The sequence below is a fragment of the Barbatula barbatula genome (genome assembly GCF_947034865.1).
Source record: "Barbatula barbatula genome assembly, chromosome: 6".
NCBI classification, from domain to species: Eukaryota; Metazoa; Chordata; class Actinopteri; order Cypriniformes; family Nemacheilidae; genus Barbatula; species Barbatula barbatula.
Window position 1 is genome coordinate 23,429,507 of NC_136765.1, and position 16,739 is coordinate 23,446,245.

Sequence of the window (16,739 nt, forward strand, 5' to 3'; positions counted from 1 at the left end):
TCTAGGTCCAATCTTTCAGATATTTTCCGCTTCTGATAGCCGTGCCCTCAGGAATTTGTTTGTTGTTTCCACATATTTGCAATGTATTTTTTCCCGTCCGAATTGGTGAAATGCCTCAGGATACACTACACATGACTGAAGGAAAACGACGATTGGTTTTGATATTGGTTTTATTGTAAAGATGCTCAGCATGAACATATTCAAACTGTTTTCGACCGGGTGTGTCCTGGATATTTGAGATGTTCTCTCTGCTATTTTTCTCTTTTCTTTCCTCTTGAATGTCCGAAATAGAATTAATGTTCTGTAGTCTCTAGATGCACACACTTTTCTTTCTCACTTTCCATCTCACTCTCCGCACCTCTCTGGGAACAATGCTCTCTCTCTCTCTCTCTCTCTCTCTCTCTGTCTCTCTCTCTCGCTCTCTCTCTCTCTCTCTCTCGCTCTCTCTCTCTCTCTCTCGCTCTCTCTCTCTCTCTCTCTCTCTCTCTCACTCTCTCTCTCTCTCTGTCTCTCTCTCTCACTCGCTCGCTCTCTCTCTCTCGCTCTCTCTATCTCTCTTTCTCTCTCTTGCTCTCTCTCTCTCGCTCACTCTCGCTCACTCTCGCTCTCTCTCTGTCTCTCTCTCTCGCTCTCTCTCTCTCTCGCTCTCTCTCGCTCTCTCTCGCTCTCTCTCTCTCTCTCTCTCTCTCGCTCCCTCTCGCTCTCTCTCTCTCTCTCTCTCGCTCTCTCTCGCTCTCTCTCTCGCTCTCTCTCTCTCTGTGCTTTTTCAGGGATCTGATTAATGGTTGAAAATAACAGAACTAGAGGGAGAGTCTTAAAACTTTCATTGTAAATGGGTGGACTATTGAAAGGTATACCGCAGATGTTGTGTGGCAGAAACATTTGTAGAGCTTTGACTGAAACGCTGACAGCTGAGCTTTAAAGATTGTGGTAACAGACTCCTGTTAAATATTTACTGCATTAAAAATAATCGGTCCTCATTGAAGTCATTTTTTTAAATCCGAAATTGTCTTGCGCTTACCGAGTGGTCCACGTATCTGTTTCTTATTTGACTTCAGCCGTGCATCAATCTCATGCACTGACTAGCTTTCAACCTTGTTTTTTTTGTGGATGACCATTGGACGTTTTGAAGAAAGTTAAAAAGCAGGCAATAGTTTTTTGTGAGGAACAGACCATCATTTAAGTCATTTGATAAAAATCCTTTCACTGAGGTTATTGGTGTTCACAGTTTATGACTTGCAAAATGCATGTATCCATAATTCACATACGCCAGTTAATCTGGTTTATATTTTTCACCTGATGGACAGCAGACAGACATCAGAGCACCCGAGCATCTCCGAAAAAATCAAAACCTAATCCCATAGTTTAGGAGAGACCCAGCTCCAGTAATGATGTGGGGACATGGGAGGCAGGCTGGAAAACCTCACAGTTTTCCTAACATGAAGCAGATCTTTAAACAGTCAGACCCTAATGGAGTCCATCTTTTATTCGGTGACGTTTGTGAGAACCCTGCATGGGTCTCTCAGGACCTACGCTGGTACCCACCCTCACCACAGTCACTTTCTGCCTCTGCAGATGTTTGTTTGATCTGGCCTTTAGGTCGGTGGAAACTTTGAGATATTTTTGGAGCCACCAGTTGCTATTTAATTAAGGCTATTAAGGGACCCCGCCAAAGATGAGGAAACTGGTCGCCGCGGTGATTTACGCCTCCGATGGTGCGAGCGATATGATAGTGAGAGAGATGTCGTCTTGAGTAAACACATCCCGGTATAATTAAGTGTGCGATGAAAATCCAGACTGGTTTGTGTGTGCCGGGAGTCATTCTCAGACCGTGTCGAGTAACTGAGCCGAGAGAAAGTTGGCCTTAAAATAGCGAGTTTGTGCTTTCATAGTACGATTATACAGTTTGTTTCCACTCCCCTGTGTTTGATTTAATCAGCTCTGCGTATTATTTAATTTATTCTTGAATTAGGAGGGAATATGTTTATTTTTCGTAGTATTATCTCAGTGTCGGCTGTAATGGACGCTTTGATCAATCGGAGGAAAGCAATTATCCAGAGCTACAGATGTATTATCATGGGCTGGAAAAACTGCATAAGGATATTAATCATGTAGCATATAAGATACCGATAAGTGCACAGCTGAAATGTTGACACATTGATATATATGAGTGCTGACAGACTGTTTAAATGCATCGTGGGTGAATTTTAAGCCTGTCATTTTGTTATGTCCATTTAGCCAAACTGAAAAAGGCCATGTTGGTAATGTAAACGTTGACTTTAGCTGTCATTTTTTTTTAGACAAGTAATCACCCCGAAGGACTGTATTTGCAGTAATGGCTGGATGACTGTATATTATTCCATTTATGTCATGGCTACTTACCAAATAAATGAATAGATGGAATTTCAATTTGTGTAAGACCACAGTGATGCTAAAACCGGTTGCCTGGGGCAACACTCTATTATACACTGTAGCTTTCATTATTCTAAAATATGTGACCCATCTGTAATCACAACACACACAAACGCATCTGTCTCGCACTATTTTAGAATAAATTATAGCTGTGGGCTAAAAACATGCCTTTCGCAGGTTATGACCTTAAAAAGCAAAGCGGGTATTCATTTTAAGACACAACACCTTTTGTCCAACCCGTCTCAGACACCCAGAGGGGCTTTTCTAAAATAAAGCATCTGCAGCATCGTGACTGTGTTTTAATTAAGCACAGATCCCTGTGATGAAAGAAGGAGGGGCGGGGTGTGGATGTGGGAGCGTACCTGTGGCGGATAAGGCGTTGTCATGACAACCGCATCCACGTTACCTCCCGGTAAAACCGAGCACTGCGGAGATTAGAAAAGCAAATCAATGTCAATCGGTATCATCTCTTTCAGGCGAGAAACGGACCGCCGCATGGAACTCATTACTTTTAGATTAAACTTCCATCTCAGAGACTCAATATTTGCTTGAAAATAAATGAGACATTTTTTTGAATCTTTTTAATTATGTTTAGTCTGTAGAACCTGTTATGCAAATAAAGATTTCCTCTGTCAATACTTAATAATGCAGTATAGAAGCATGAGCGCTGAGACAATTATGTGAGTTGTTTGATATTTGGAAAAACGATGTACTTCATGAATATGATCTTTAGGCCCAGTTTCACAGACAGGGCTTACTTTAAACCGGGACTATGGCTTAGTTAAATTAGGATATTTAAATCCGTGCCTTAGAAAAAAATATTACTGGCGAGACAAAGCAATACCAATGATGTATATTTCAAGATATGTCAGGCCAAGTTATTTTCAGTTAGGACAGATCAAACTTTCATTTTAGTCTGGAACCAGCCTTAAGCCTCAAGCCTCGTATGTGAAACCGGGCAATAGCATAATAATGGCTGCATTATTTGGATGCATATATGTTGTTTTGAATATATTGTCATCTATACTAATGGATTTCAGGCATTGCTTGATGCTATTTGACCCATTAAGAGTTTTTAGTTTTACTCACTAAGCATCACATCTTGTTTCATAGCAGTAGAACAGAACTGCTTTGTACTGCAGCTGCATCGCAGAACCACAAATCAAGACACATGACAACAACACTTGGCCTGTAGTCTTATTCATTTCATTGCTTTACCTTTTACACCACATTTTATGAAAATTGTTTTGCAGTATGTGCCCTATCATGTGTTATATTGTGATTTGACTGGAATATGTAATGATGAAGATGATGTGTGATGTGCATTTGAAAACACAATAACAAACCACGCTGAATGTGCACACAAGTTAAAAAAAAACATTTTTTACAATTACTTTTACCAACTGGTCTTAGTGGTTTGTGGTTTGTAGTGGGTACATAAAATCAGTTCCCTTCAAGTGTAATGCATTCATGAACAAAAGACATGTTCCCCTAACATTTGAAAAACCTAAAAGTGTCTAAGATATGTATAGTATGTCTTTTATTTCTTCATTTAATTTTAAACCTAAAAGCTTTTTCTGTGAAACCTAACACGCGTTTCTAAAATCATATCCGTTTATTTTTGTTTGTCACAGCCATCTATTCAGGTATCATTGCGCTCACCTAAATTGTGAAACCACAATAACCCTTTGTCTTTCTGCTGTTTCTACTCTTTGACTAAACAAGCTGTTGATTTTTGGAATGGCTTGTTAATGAACAAGGTGCTTTTCTGCATACCTGGCATGGAAAACTACCGACGCATGTGCCGTGTCACGTGTGTTTGCCCTCAGACGGTTATAGTGAGCATGTGTTCAGAATAAATGGGTGTTTAGGGGCTTTTGAGAGGGGTCTGTTTGACAGGGAGGGTAATTGGCATTGTGCAGACCAACATCACCCCTCCATTAATACTCTTAATGATCCGAAGGATGACAGTAAGGAGATCCTGGAGACCTCCTGCAGTTAGATGACTTCAGGTGCAACCGAAGGTTGTTTCAGAGATGATGCACAGTCAGACCAGGTATGTGTATTATAAATTTACATTTATATTGTCATTTAGCAGACGCTTTTATCCAAAGTGACTTACAAAGAGTTCGGGGAGCAATAAGCGATATGTCATACAAAGAGCAATAGTACAATAGATGCTAATACAAAGTTACTAGTTTCAACAAAAGCTAGACCACTACATGTTGAGGGAAGAGGGTTACATGTACAGTACATTCAATTTAGATTTTTGTGTAAACTTGCATAAAGAATTCCATATTGTTTAAAACAATCATATGATATCGAACATGAACAGTGAAAAATAGGCATAACTTAGCTAAAAATAGCATAGAGGCATCAGATATACACTATATGTTGGTCTGATATTAGCTGGAGCCACATAGGAAATGTACAGTAGCTTTGGGTTTCCATTAATATTCAGTTGTGCGTTTGGCCTCCTTGTCTACATCAATCCATGCATTTTAATTTCAGTAAAACCACCAAGGACAACAAAACTGCAGACTGGGGAATAAGGTACATTATTTCTGAATTAATGTTCACCATTTAACACAGGCCTCCATGGACTGCATCTGTCACATGCTTTTATGACAGTTTGTAAAATATGTGCAAATGTGGTCACGGTAATGTGCACTGGGAAAGACAATGCACCGGGAAACATAAAAATACACTGAAGAATACTAATCTTGAACTTCCTGGAAATCGTGTTAGCAGATACGAAGAGATATATCATAGATATATTGGTTTCAAATAGCCAGAATGTGCTTCTGCTAAAAGAACGATTTACATCATTTTTAAGATCAGATATGATTAAATATAGCATGTAACAGTTCCTGCTTCTCATCCTTTGACAATGCCATCTATTCTTACTTCCATTTTGTAAATGTTTTTGTTTGTTTTTACAAACTGAGGGACGGGTGGGAATTATTGCCTTTGATAGTTGTCAGCATGGCACAGATGTTGTTTTAAAGCTGGTACATTCCTTTCATTCTCCCTACAAACACAAACCTTAGACAGATTTGAAAACACTTTTATGAGATGCAGAGTGTCACCTGAACTCCAACTAAAATATAGACGTGTCTTCAAGCTGTATGGACTATAAAAAAGAAATGTTTATTTAAAAAAAAACATGGACTAAAAGGTTCATTCAGGGTTCTTTGGTCATCCAATGGCATCACAGTGAAGAAGCCTTTACAGAATTGAAATGCACGGATACTACATTTCTCCATTGATACCGATAACCGATTATTCAGAGTGATATCTGACGATAGTTTGGTGGTTATATTAACTCACATTAACAAAAAAGGTTAACTTAAAAATGGCTTTTATCGATTATTAGCTGATATATCGGTGCATCTCTATGATAAAACTTTTTTTTAGTGCACTCCCGTTTTCCTTTCCATCTGAATTAATAACGAAATGCATCCTGATCCGACATGTTCCGATGCTTTTATTTCCACCGCTTTAGGAAAACTAAACCAAACACCTAAAACTAGTTACTTTTGGATCATTGCCACAAACGTTGGATGTCATTTCAAAGAAATAAGATCAGTATTATGACTGATGTGTTTTATAAAAAGCGCTTTCTGTCCTGCGTGACACGCGATATAGGTGAGAGGTGACGATTGGGACCGCATTTATAAATCCTCAAGGAGCGTTTACTCAATTTGTCGGCACTGTTCGGTATAAGGAACGGTGCTGGCTTTGATGTATTTAGATGTATTAATTTATTCCTCGTGTTTCTGCCAGTGCGACATAATGGGCTCCTGTTCTGGTTTAATGGGCCTCACAAAATTCATAAGGTAATTACTGTGAGCGATTGGATTAGGTTAAAGCACAATTGTGACTTTGTACTATGAAGCTAGATACGCAAGACTCCAGCCTTTTTTGGGTCATATTTTTCTTTATGCTTCTTGAATGAGGCCTTTATGTTTTATAAGCCCAAAGTTGACCATTTAATTGCAAATGCTGTCATTCTGATCCACAAACACAGAAAGTAAGAGTTTATCTTGTTTGTCTAAAAGATTTGATTCTGTTGGCTCAAAGGCTTCTCTCTTTGATGAAAATGTGTGTATTTCCCGGGTCACTTCCTGTCCCGTAATCTCACCCCTGAGAGCGACCGCCAGTCATGACCCCGTCGAAATATTGTTGCCGTCAGAGCTTGTGCCCTAAAGCCGTTCTTTCTCTCAGCATCTATGGCCATGTGTGTATAAATCTGTGAGTTTGTAACTGTGTTCTTGTTCAAGCAGATTTGAGCAGGGATATTGTTTCATTCAGGGAACTGTGAGAAGCATCACCGGCTGTGTTATAAACATCTGTTCCTTTTCTCAATCATGTTTAGAGGAGAGATTAAGCTTTGTGCTGTCTGCCGGAGGTCTTCTCTTGACTCTTCAATGGCTCCTTAACTGTGAATCACACGAAACTGTCTGAACCGTCGGTTGGTTTTGATGGACGGGGGTTTCGGAGGTGCAGTGTTTTTAATTAGACATGCTGAATGCGGAGCCCTCACGCAGAATGAGTCTATCCATCAGAGCTGCAGGCAAAACTCATTTATTCGGATGAGTATACGCGACGAATGTTCCTTTTATAATTGGATTTTTTTGTTTGAATATATAACTGAACATATACCTTGCTTGTCTCTTGTTGTGTATTTTGTGTAAACCCAGTGACCAGATTCTCAGCCAACCCAGAGATAATATACAAACGAATATTTTCAATATATAAAAATACATTTTAACAATAACTTTTAAGGCAGTTACCAAACATTAGTAAACACCCAACTAAAGGCAATTGTTTTGTGATTTACGGTTTTCTACATAATATCATCAAATAGTAAGTCAACAACATTCTGTGAACGTATAACTTTGAGTAACTAGTAAAAGTTAAAGGCTTAAATCAAACTTTTATAATTGTTATGTCAAAATTCGATTTTTAAACTTCTGCCTGTATTTTTGCAGACTGTTTTAAAGATAAATGTAACTTTAATGCTGATTTTTTTTGCTTTCACAATATCCATAAAGTAAATGCACAGGCAAATGTTTTTTTTATTCATTTTACGCTTTACCCTAGTATGATTCTTTAAATACAGCTGCACTTTGCTTTGTCAAAAGCTGAGTTTAAAATCAATATAATAAATGGGTTTCATTTTTAATGCAAAGTCTGCATGAAACCACATTTCTTTGTGTTTAGAAGTTTAATTGGCTTCAGATCTGCCAAAACAATCGCATTTCTCCACCCTTGATATGCATTCTTAATCCGTTTCACAGATGATAGCGGCTCGCTTTAAACAAATCAGACGTCTGCTTTTGGTTCTGCATGGTTCTGACTAATGTGCTGCTTGAGAAATGTGACATCAGCGTCTTATAGAAGCAGCTGTGTAGTCTATTACCAGTAAGGATGTTTGAACACGTGTTTTAAAGATCCATGTTTTAAATACCTATAGATCATGATATAGATTATACCACATCTTGGTAAAAATCTTTGACTTTCCATTTATGCATAAACAGCCAGAAAAGCTAATACTGTCATTCATATTTACAGTATGTCCTGTAAAGTGTTTTTTTAAGGACAGGAGATCATGTTGTATTTTAAGAACAGTAGAGGGCAGTCACCACACCTGGACGCCTCAGAGCCCCACACCTTTTAATCCCATCCATAAATCTTCGTTTTCAAATAAATTATCTGTAATTCCTCTAATTATCTGTAACTATAATTATCCGTAATGTAAGTCATTAAACATGTTATTAGGTTATTATACTTTTATTGATAAAACTAATTAAAGAAGGCCACACCAGCTTTAAATCTTATTCTCACTTTAAACCACCTCTTAATTTGCTTATATTGCACAAACACTATAATTATTGAGATTATTTTCATCCATTTTCACCTTAATGTGCATGTTTGCTTTTTGAAGTTGTTCTTGTTTGTGACATGATACCATGGTAATATTGTGGTTTTGGGCGTTATCGCTTTTAAATGCTGTTAAATTAAAGTATTTGGAGTAATATGTGTATGCAATAGTATGAAGACACAATTTAAAATCTACATTTATTTCTTCGAACCGTATGAAAAAATTACAAATGGAGGTATGGTAAATATGAAGTTGCCTTGGATAACTGGACACTCTTTGGTTTTCTTTACTACCCCGTCAAAAACTAGTCAAAATTATAACTACAAGGACACTTTCATGATGTATGAAATGTATTCCTTTCTAAAATACTGATGAATTTGGTTGAAATGGTTACAGAACGAAAGGTGGATTTCTGAAGAGAGTGCATGGATGGTGGGCGTAACTGGGCGGGCTATAGGACCCCTCGGCATCACCAGTGGGTTTCCTCGGAGCGCGCTCTGGTTCCAGTAAGCATTCACATTCACAACTCAGCATCGCACGGACGGCACATCACCTCTCTCTCTTTCTCATTACATTTGGATTTAGACTTTTTCCTGCTCCTTATCAAGGACATCACGCTTTTAAATGCCCCATAAGTACAGGACAAACACTATTGCGCGTTTTTACAGTTTATTCTAATTTTTGGGGTCCGACAATATCACGTTTAATCAGTGGATTTGGTCTAACCATGTAATAAGTATCTCTCAGAAGGTGTGATCAGACTCCTGTTAGGTCATTACTGGTGGATGTATAAATGCACGAGCTGTCTGAGATGTTGATGTCCAGGGATTATTCTGCTCTCATGATGCGCGATCGGAAGGAATGCGACGCGCGCTCCCGGGACGCGGATCTGGAGAGGGTTCGAACCCGCGAGCGCTCGGACGCGACCGTCGCGGGTCTGGCTGAACTGGAGTTCGTGAGGCAAAGGCAGGAGCTGCTGGTCAGGAGTGTGTTAAACCTTCGAGAGGAGAAACTGAGCGTTGTAGTGGAGGACAGTTATCTGAACAACGAAGAGAAACTTTTGGAGGAGAATATTTTATTGCTGAGAAAACAACTTGTGAGTAAAGTCATCTTATTTTTATTTGTATCCCATGGCACGTGGATATCCTGCAATATCGACACAATGTATAAAATAAATATGGAAATCATACAGTAGCATATTATTACCATGACATCACAAATTTTTACGATCCTATATTCAGGAACAAAAGATGTGATCTGTTTGCAATTTGGTTTCGAGGGATATTTTTGTTTTACTATTCATACGGTCTTATCAAAGTTTATTATCATAGGACATCTGAATTGGCATTATTTCATTAAACATATTTTTGGTTGTGATTATTCAAAATGATGGTTTTTATATATTACATTGTTTTCTAATAAAGGGCATGTCCAGTGGGTGTGAAACTAACAACAAAAACAAGACAGGGATACTTAACAAACCGTTTTACATGAACACATGTGCGGGATTAAGAGCAGCATGTTCTAAAACACGGATCAGGCAATTATTTTGTACACCTATTTGCGAAAGTAGAATGTTTTGCATTTAATTCACAACACTGCTGCCCTGAAATCTTCATTCAGGCATTTAAATCAAACTTCCTGTGTTTCTGATGCTGGTCTAGGGGGGTCTGAATGAGATTAGTTGAGGAGTTTCAATGGAAATGAACTTTTAAAGCCCGGCTCAAGCCCCCTGCTGTCTCAGAGGATGACCGAGATTAAAATTACCAGACACCTGGTTCCACTTAAGACTATTTGCAAACATTTCCATTATTGTAACCCGTTGGGATCTATGCATTGTAGCTAATGTTTTGTATACAGGAAAGAATTACAAGGTTTTGATTTGTTTCCTGGCTTTTCGAGACTAAACGGTTTAAGGAAGAGCTGCAATGCAGTCTGAAAGATGACATTATGTTCATGAACAAACGAAACAAATGTCTCTGACAAAGTTTGAGGCTGAGCTTGTTCAGAATGTAGGCACTAAGCCCAGGCCATCAACAGCGTCTGCGGTTAATTTGATGCCATTTCAAAATAACCGTCGGTGTGCTGTGCAAATGGCACTTTGTGTAAAATTGGTCCTCACAGCCCAGCATGCTTAGAGCGCAGGGCCCATAAATCACTTGTGGCCTGCCTGTCAGTACCAGGCTTTTTTACAGCCTCGCTCTGCTGCAAAGGCAACGCCATTCCACTTCTCCACGTAGTCTAGAATCCTCCCTGCGTTGCTTCTGTCAGCAAACGGCAGTTAAATGTGCAGATAACGTGCCTCAGATTATGGGTCATTTGAAGTAATGTCCATCTGCTCTGAAGGGGCCACGTTTTCCTCGGTCTGCCATTTCGGCATGCTTAATTTGGAATGCAGCACATGATACGGGCGTTGTCAGACGCGTCCAAGTGCTCTTAAGCGGTGTGACAAAGCTGGATGGTCGTTCCCATAGGCGACGTCGCTTTGGTTTGTTCGTACAAATATGTCTGTCTGATCAGGGCCACCAGCATTGAGACATATGCAGTTGCATATACCTTGAAAAAAGAATTAAAACGATGACCGTTGCAAAGTTATTTTACTTTATAAAACGGTCAGTTCTGGTCCTTGATTCTGATTGGCGGAGACGAGTTCTGAGCCGTTATAAAATACCACGATTTATAACGGTTGATCAAATTACATAGCCTTAATATCATTTTATTAAAGAAACCATGCTACATATATGGAATAACCGTTTTTATAAAATCAATAAGCCCGCGAAGGGTTACAGTGTATTTTATAACAGCTAAGGGGGTTTTAGTTAACGTCCTTAGCTGTTATAAAATGCGCTGTAAACCACTGTTACTTGGGGCTGTTTGCTTAAATCGAAAATTACAAAATTGTGTGCCACAAAACAGAACTGTGCCCTAACATTATGAAAACTTGTCATTTGTAAACATGTAATATTACTGTTTCTTGATAGAACTGCCTTCGGAAGCGAGATGCTGGTTTGATCAACCAGCTCCAGGAGTTAGACAGACAGATCAGTGACCTGCGATTGGACACGGAGACGTCGCATGAACACGTGGAGACAGACAGCCGGCCAAGCTCAGGTTGGTATCTGTCGTACATCTACGAACGGATAAAAGGTCAAGTTGTCTAAATCGAATGCCTGCAAAGAAAGCAATGTTAGCAACTAGCGAACGCAAAGATGTCCAGATTTCTAATTAGACCCATTTACATGAATTTAATCGTTAGCAATGTTCCAAAATCACCAGGGGTGAGTAATCAGCCGTCCGGTACGAACTATAATGCTCTGCCTTCTTTACGTGCTTTGGGCCTGTGGTAGCATGTGTACCTGCAAGGCCTAATGTCAGTTGGAAACTGCTTAGCTTTTTTGTTTACGCACTAATTTGGTAATATGAACAATCTGCCCCTGTGCCGGAGGCCTGCATGGCTCCATTAGTTTACATTCCAAATACAAGAGGTCATTTTAGTGCTGGGACTGAGTGCGCTTTTGTTGGTGGAAGGTTATACGAAGTGGAGATTGATTACACATGTGTATGCTACTCTGTGAAAGTCTTGATTGTTTAAATGGCTTTCTAGCTACTATTTATGGGAATAGTTTATGACAGATTTTTTCCACTTGAAAGCTAAAAGCTATTTTGTGTTTTGCTTGTAGTTGTTGTGGGAGATTTTGTCATATCTTCCCTATTTTATTGAATGCTAATATCAATGTAATGTATGGAGGCCTGGTAGCCGGATCTATTTCCTTTGACAAATTGATACTTTCCTGGAAGCAAAGTTATGCAAATTGCTTTCGGATGTAGGTTTCCGTAAAAGAGTTTAGTTGAAAGTAAAGCAGCTTGCTACTCTAGCTGTCAGTTTATTACTTCCAGTTTTTGCACCTAAGCCTCATTGCACAAGATTCACATGATCTCATTTTCCCCTAAGATGTGAAATTGAAGTGTTAAAGTCTCTTTCTCTCTTTCTCAGGCTTTTACGAGCTAAGTGACGGTACTTCAGGATCTCTCTCCAATTCCTCCAACTCGGTCTTCAGTGAGTGTTTGTCCAGTTGTCGTTCCACCACCTGCCTGTGCACCCCCCTTGACACCTCGTTCTGTGCCTCCGAGGGACGGCAGAAGCCTGCAGGTGAGATTCGGTTTGACATATTGAGGTTTCCTAGTCATTCTGGCTGGTGTTATCCATCAACACTATTCCAAACACTGTTCAAGCTTTGGTAATCAAATGCAGCTCTGCGTTTTGTTTAATACTGATGCTTTGCTCCAGCTGGCATCAGAAAAAAGGGTGTCTTTGTTCGTTTGTTTCTAGTTCTTCAACTGACGTTGTTTTCTGCGTTCTGTAATTACTGAAGCTTGAATGTGTAAACAGACGTGAAACGAGATACATTCAGTCCCAGACAGGGATAGAAACTGTTTCGGATGCCTGCTGATGGCTCTCCCAACCACACCTTTAAGCCACTTACAAAAGGCTCATTAGCACATCCAAACTAATCAACCACCCACTTAGCTAAACACTAGGAATCTACAATAGGGTGTTCTCACGTGTCATTCTTAAAAATGAACAGTTTGATAATAGTTCAGCTTGCATTCTTTTATGGTTTTATTGACTGTTGTGTTTTCTGGTGTTGGCAGATGAGCTGAGTGTCTGTGCCGAGTGTGATTGCCAATGCGAAGACTCGACCTCAAGAACAGTCTACAGGTCTCTTTCTGCGTCTTACTCCCCCTCCCCAGATTGTGGCAGTGATGGCGTGTCCAAATTCCACTGTGATCTCATTGCCAAAAATGGTGGTGATATATACCGGTATCCCAGCCCTCTACATGCAGTGGCTGTTCAGAGCCCCATCTTCCTTCAATCCATGACTGGTTACCTAAAGGATGATTGTAACATTTCCAAACCGGGTGAAGCGTTGAGTGATGAGCAGAAACCAGATCACCCCACGAGTTCCCAGAATTCCTCCTGGCATGGTTCTTTGCCAAACAAGAGACTGGATAGTTATATCTTTGGTTTGCTTCAGAGGAGAGCGCAGCCTTTGAGGACCAACAGACCCCGAACAAGCATCAACACTGACCCATCCAAGAGCATTTTTAGGCAGGCTAGCCTTTGCTCAAGGGCCCCTGCTGGTGTCCAGCCCCAACAATGGACCTCTGACCTCAAGCCTAACTGGCAGACATGTTTACAAGATGTGTCAGCAACAAGCACTGAGCCAAGAACAGCTTCGCCCCAAAGACAATGGACTGTTGAGTCCAAAGAAGGAACTTTACAAAACAGAGCATCTTTTTCTTCAAGTCAACCACACAATGGTTACACAACCACCAATGATACTAACTGTCTCTTGAAGAACAAACATTCTGGAGCTGGTAAAGGCCAGCCAGTAAGTGTTGTATCAAAGGACTGCCAGGATTTAGGAAGCCCAAATGCAGTTTCCTCTCCCAAGCTCAACAAACACTCAAATTACATTGTGGAGGACAACACATCAGGCCAGACAGCGAAAGAATGCTCTGTTAAGAGGAGTCCTGAGACTCAAACTTCAGTCGGGTGTGGCAAGGAGGTGGAGAGGATGGCTTCAGAATTGCTAAGTCTTGGTTCCTCTTCTCAAAGCCAAGATGAGGGAGGTCAACCGGTCAGTGCCCAGTACATCCCTGGCCAAAAACATAACGTATATCTCCGCAAGGGGGGCACTAAAAACATCAATGTTGTTAAAGTGAAAGACACCAACAGTGCGAAAACCAGATCCCACGTTTCCGAGCACATGTCCGAGACCACCCACAAGCTTCGGACCGGATCTAGGAGGTCTCGACATGCAGACGATGTCCACTACTCGCACAAGTCCTCTAAGAAGTCCACATCAAAAGTCAAGAGAATCCCTGCCTCCATCCCTGAAGGAAGAATCCTGGAGAAGCACACCAGCTCCACGGGCCGATCGTCTTCCCAAAGACATCACAGGCATCATCGGCATCATGACGCAGTGCTTGCCAAACCCAAGCACAAGCGCAACGACTACCACCGGCGCCCGAGGGGTCTCCACGAGATCCCGTACGAGGAGGCTTTCAAGAGAGCTCATCGCAGACAGAAACAAGAAATGCTGGGTCACATGTACCTGCCGTCTAACGCGCACTACACCAGTCCCTACGCTTACGTAGGCAGCGACTCTGAATATTCAGCGGAGTGCGCCTCCCTCTTCCATTCCACCATTTTGGACACCAGTGAAGATGAGCGTAGTAACTACACCACCAACTGTTTCGGAGACAGTGAGTCAAGCGGGAGTGAGGCGGAGTACGTGGCTGAGAGCAGCACTAGCAGCGACTCTGAAGGTAGCGCAGGGGTCAACTGGCCCCAGTTCAAACAGGCGGAGTCCCATGGAATGACGGCAGCTCAGGCGAAGGCGTTCGTCAAAATCAAGGCTTCTCACAATTTGAAGAAGAAGATCTTGCGTTTCAGATCAGGCTCATTAAAACTCATGACCACCGTGTGAGAGACTCACGAAACGTTCACACGCGGCCAATCAACTTGGCGGCAAGACACTCAATCAAGTGCCTAGACAGAATTCAGCTGAATGGCCTAAAACTGCCTGTCATACGCTCTCGGTCAGAGATCCTATCAGCTGGGAACTCGATTTCTGTCCGGCTCCATTGCCTGCACTTTTACAACTAAACGAATGCTAAAAATGTCATTTGAAAAGCTTCTTTGTTATCCCCCTGATGTCAATGTCTTTAGCCTTTTTTACTTTTTTTTGTTTAGTATTTATTATAAATCCAGCTTTGCTGTGATGCATCTACATAGCAAGTACTATGTTAATGCAGTATACATGGTTAATTTTCTAAATAAGATATTTATAACTTAATATATTTGGTTAGTCATACATGGAAATGGTACGGAAAGTATGACTTAGCTGAAGCAGTGCATTACAGACGCAGTCTGTCTGACAAAATAAAGTTACGAAGGCAAGTTCACCTGCTGATTTTCAAGGGCTTTTGTTAAATGCACATTAAATATGCATGAGCAATTGCTTCATCCCTTTTACACGATTAGCTGTAAATGACTCTGTAAAATGAATGTTAATGATTCCTCGTGTCTTATTCTTTAATAAATCTTATTGTTGAAATTATTCATTATTTTTGAGTCCTTTTTTTAATGCGGCTGGCTTGCTTTTCTTATGTAGTTTTGAGGGCAGAAACCGCATTCAAGCGCTGCAATATATAAAATAACCAATGGTTAAATTTTGATGGCCTGAAATTAGAATCTGAAAATGTCAAGGACATGCTGAAACCACCCTTAACCCCCTGCCAGAACTGATAAAATGCGACTAGTTTTAGTCTCAATGTGTTTACCAAACAAACACAGTTCTTCCTCTATACCATCTGTGTTAACATTTCACTGACTGCAAAGTTCACAGCTGTCAACAGCACAGTTACTCTGGTTCCCTATTGAAAGACAGTAAAAATATAAGGATCAGATATTGCATTCATTTTAGATTTTCTAGGGAATAGATGCATTCCTGGGTCAAATGTGTTGACCTCTACATCAAACAAAAATGTGGAGAGGGCCCATTATTTACAGCTGTTTGTGAGTGAGAGATGCATGAGGTATACGTAGTATAGATCTTCCTTTTTGCATGCTAAAGTAACGTTCTACGTGTCAAGCTAAATGAGTTTCATATCACAGCAAACCTATCTAGATCTAAAACTGTATATACATACATGTTCCCAGTGTTGGCAACTGCACCACTTTTTGTTTCATATAGATGTTTCAACATATTTTGAAGACCTCGAGAGATAACATGGACTGATATCATAGTTTTTCAGTGTTTTCAGGACTTTCTTGTGTACAAACAAAGGTGAGATGACTATTAGAATGTGGTTTACATTAACGAAATGCCAAATGTAGAACATGTTGTTCAAGTAAAAAGTACAAAGATATAAACCTGTTGCGCTCATGGATACTGTCCTTGCGTGATTGTCTATGACCTTTCTTTTTCTTTTGGCGTTTGTCCCAAGCAGTCACATTTCCCGTTCTGTTTCCAGACTCCAGCAGAGATGGCTGCCTGGAATAGGTCTGGCTTTTTAAAGCCCGGTATGTCTGTTTAGATTACCACAGCTGTGTGAAAACCAGCCTGTGTTCTCCTCTTTCTGTCGTTTAAGAGCACATGGCTCTTCTTGCCAAGTTACAAGATACTTCTCTCTAGTCTCTGTGAGTCCACCAAATCTTCAGCTCAATCAAACTACACCTGATGATAGCTTATTTAGCATATACAATTACCACAGATCTTTAAGATCATGGAAAAAGGATAAGAGAAGCTCTATGTGAAAATGCAGGAAGGTTGATGGATCCATATTGTGGTTGCGTGTTTTCCATTACATGCACTAAACTTTATATTCAAGTTATATTTTTCTTTATGAAGTTGAGGTTTATTTGCACGGG

The 16,739-nt window shown here is 40.4% G+C and overlaps 1 protein-coding gene across 1 annotated transcript; it reads left to right on the top strand.

Moving 5' to 3' along the window:
- Nucleotides 1–8,811: 8,811 nt before the first annotated feature.
- On the top strand, nt 8,812–15,423 carry dact1 (dishevelled-binding antagonist of beta-catenin 1). Its single transcript, XM_079458245.1, has 4 exons — nt 8,812–9,395; nt 11,281–11,410; nt 12,294–12,449; nt 12,953–15,423. The coding sequence occupies exons 1-4, from the start codon at nt 9,093–9,095 to the stop codon at nt 14,791–14,793; spliced, it is 2,430 nt and encodes an 809-aa protein (XP_079314371.1). The 5' UTR covers nt 8,812–9,092; the 3' UTR covers nt 14,794–15,423.
- The last annotated feature ends 1,316 nt before the right edge of the window (nt 15,424–16,739 follow it).

Coding starts and splice junctions, on each gene's coding strand:
- dact1 (XM_079458245.1), top strand. CDS start 9,093: ATGCACGAGCTGTCTGAGATGTTGATGTCCAGGGATTATTCTGCTCTC. Junction 9,396..11,280: donor TATTGCTGAGAAAACAACTT/GTGAGTAAAGTC, acceptor GTTTCTTGATAG/AACTGCCTTCGGAAGCGAGA. Junction 12,450..12,952: donor GGGACGGCAGAAGCCTGCAG/GTGAGATTCGGT, acceptor TGGTGTTGGCAG/ATGAGCTGAGTGTCTGTGCC.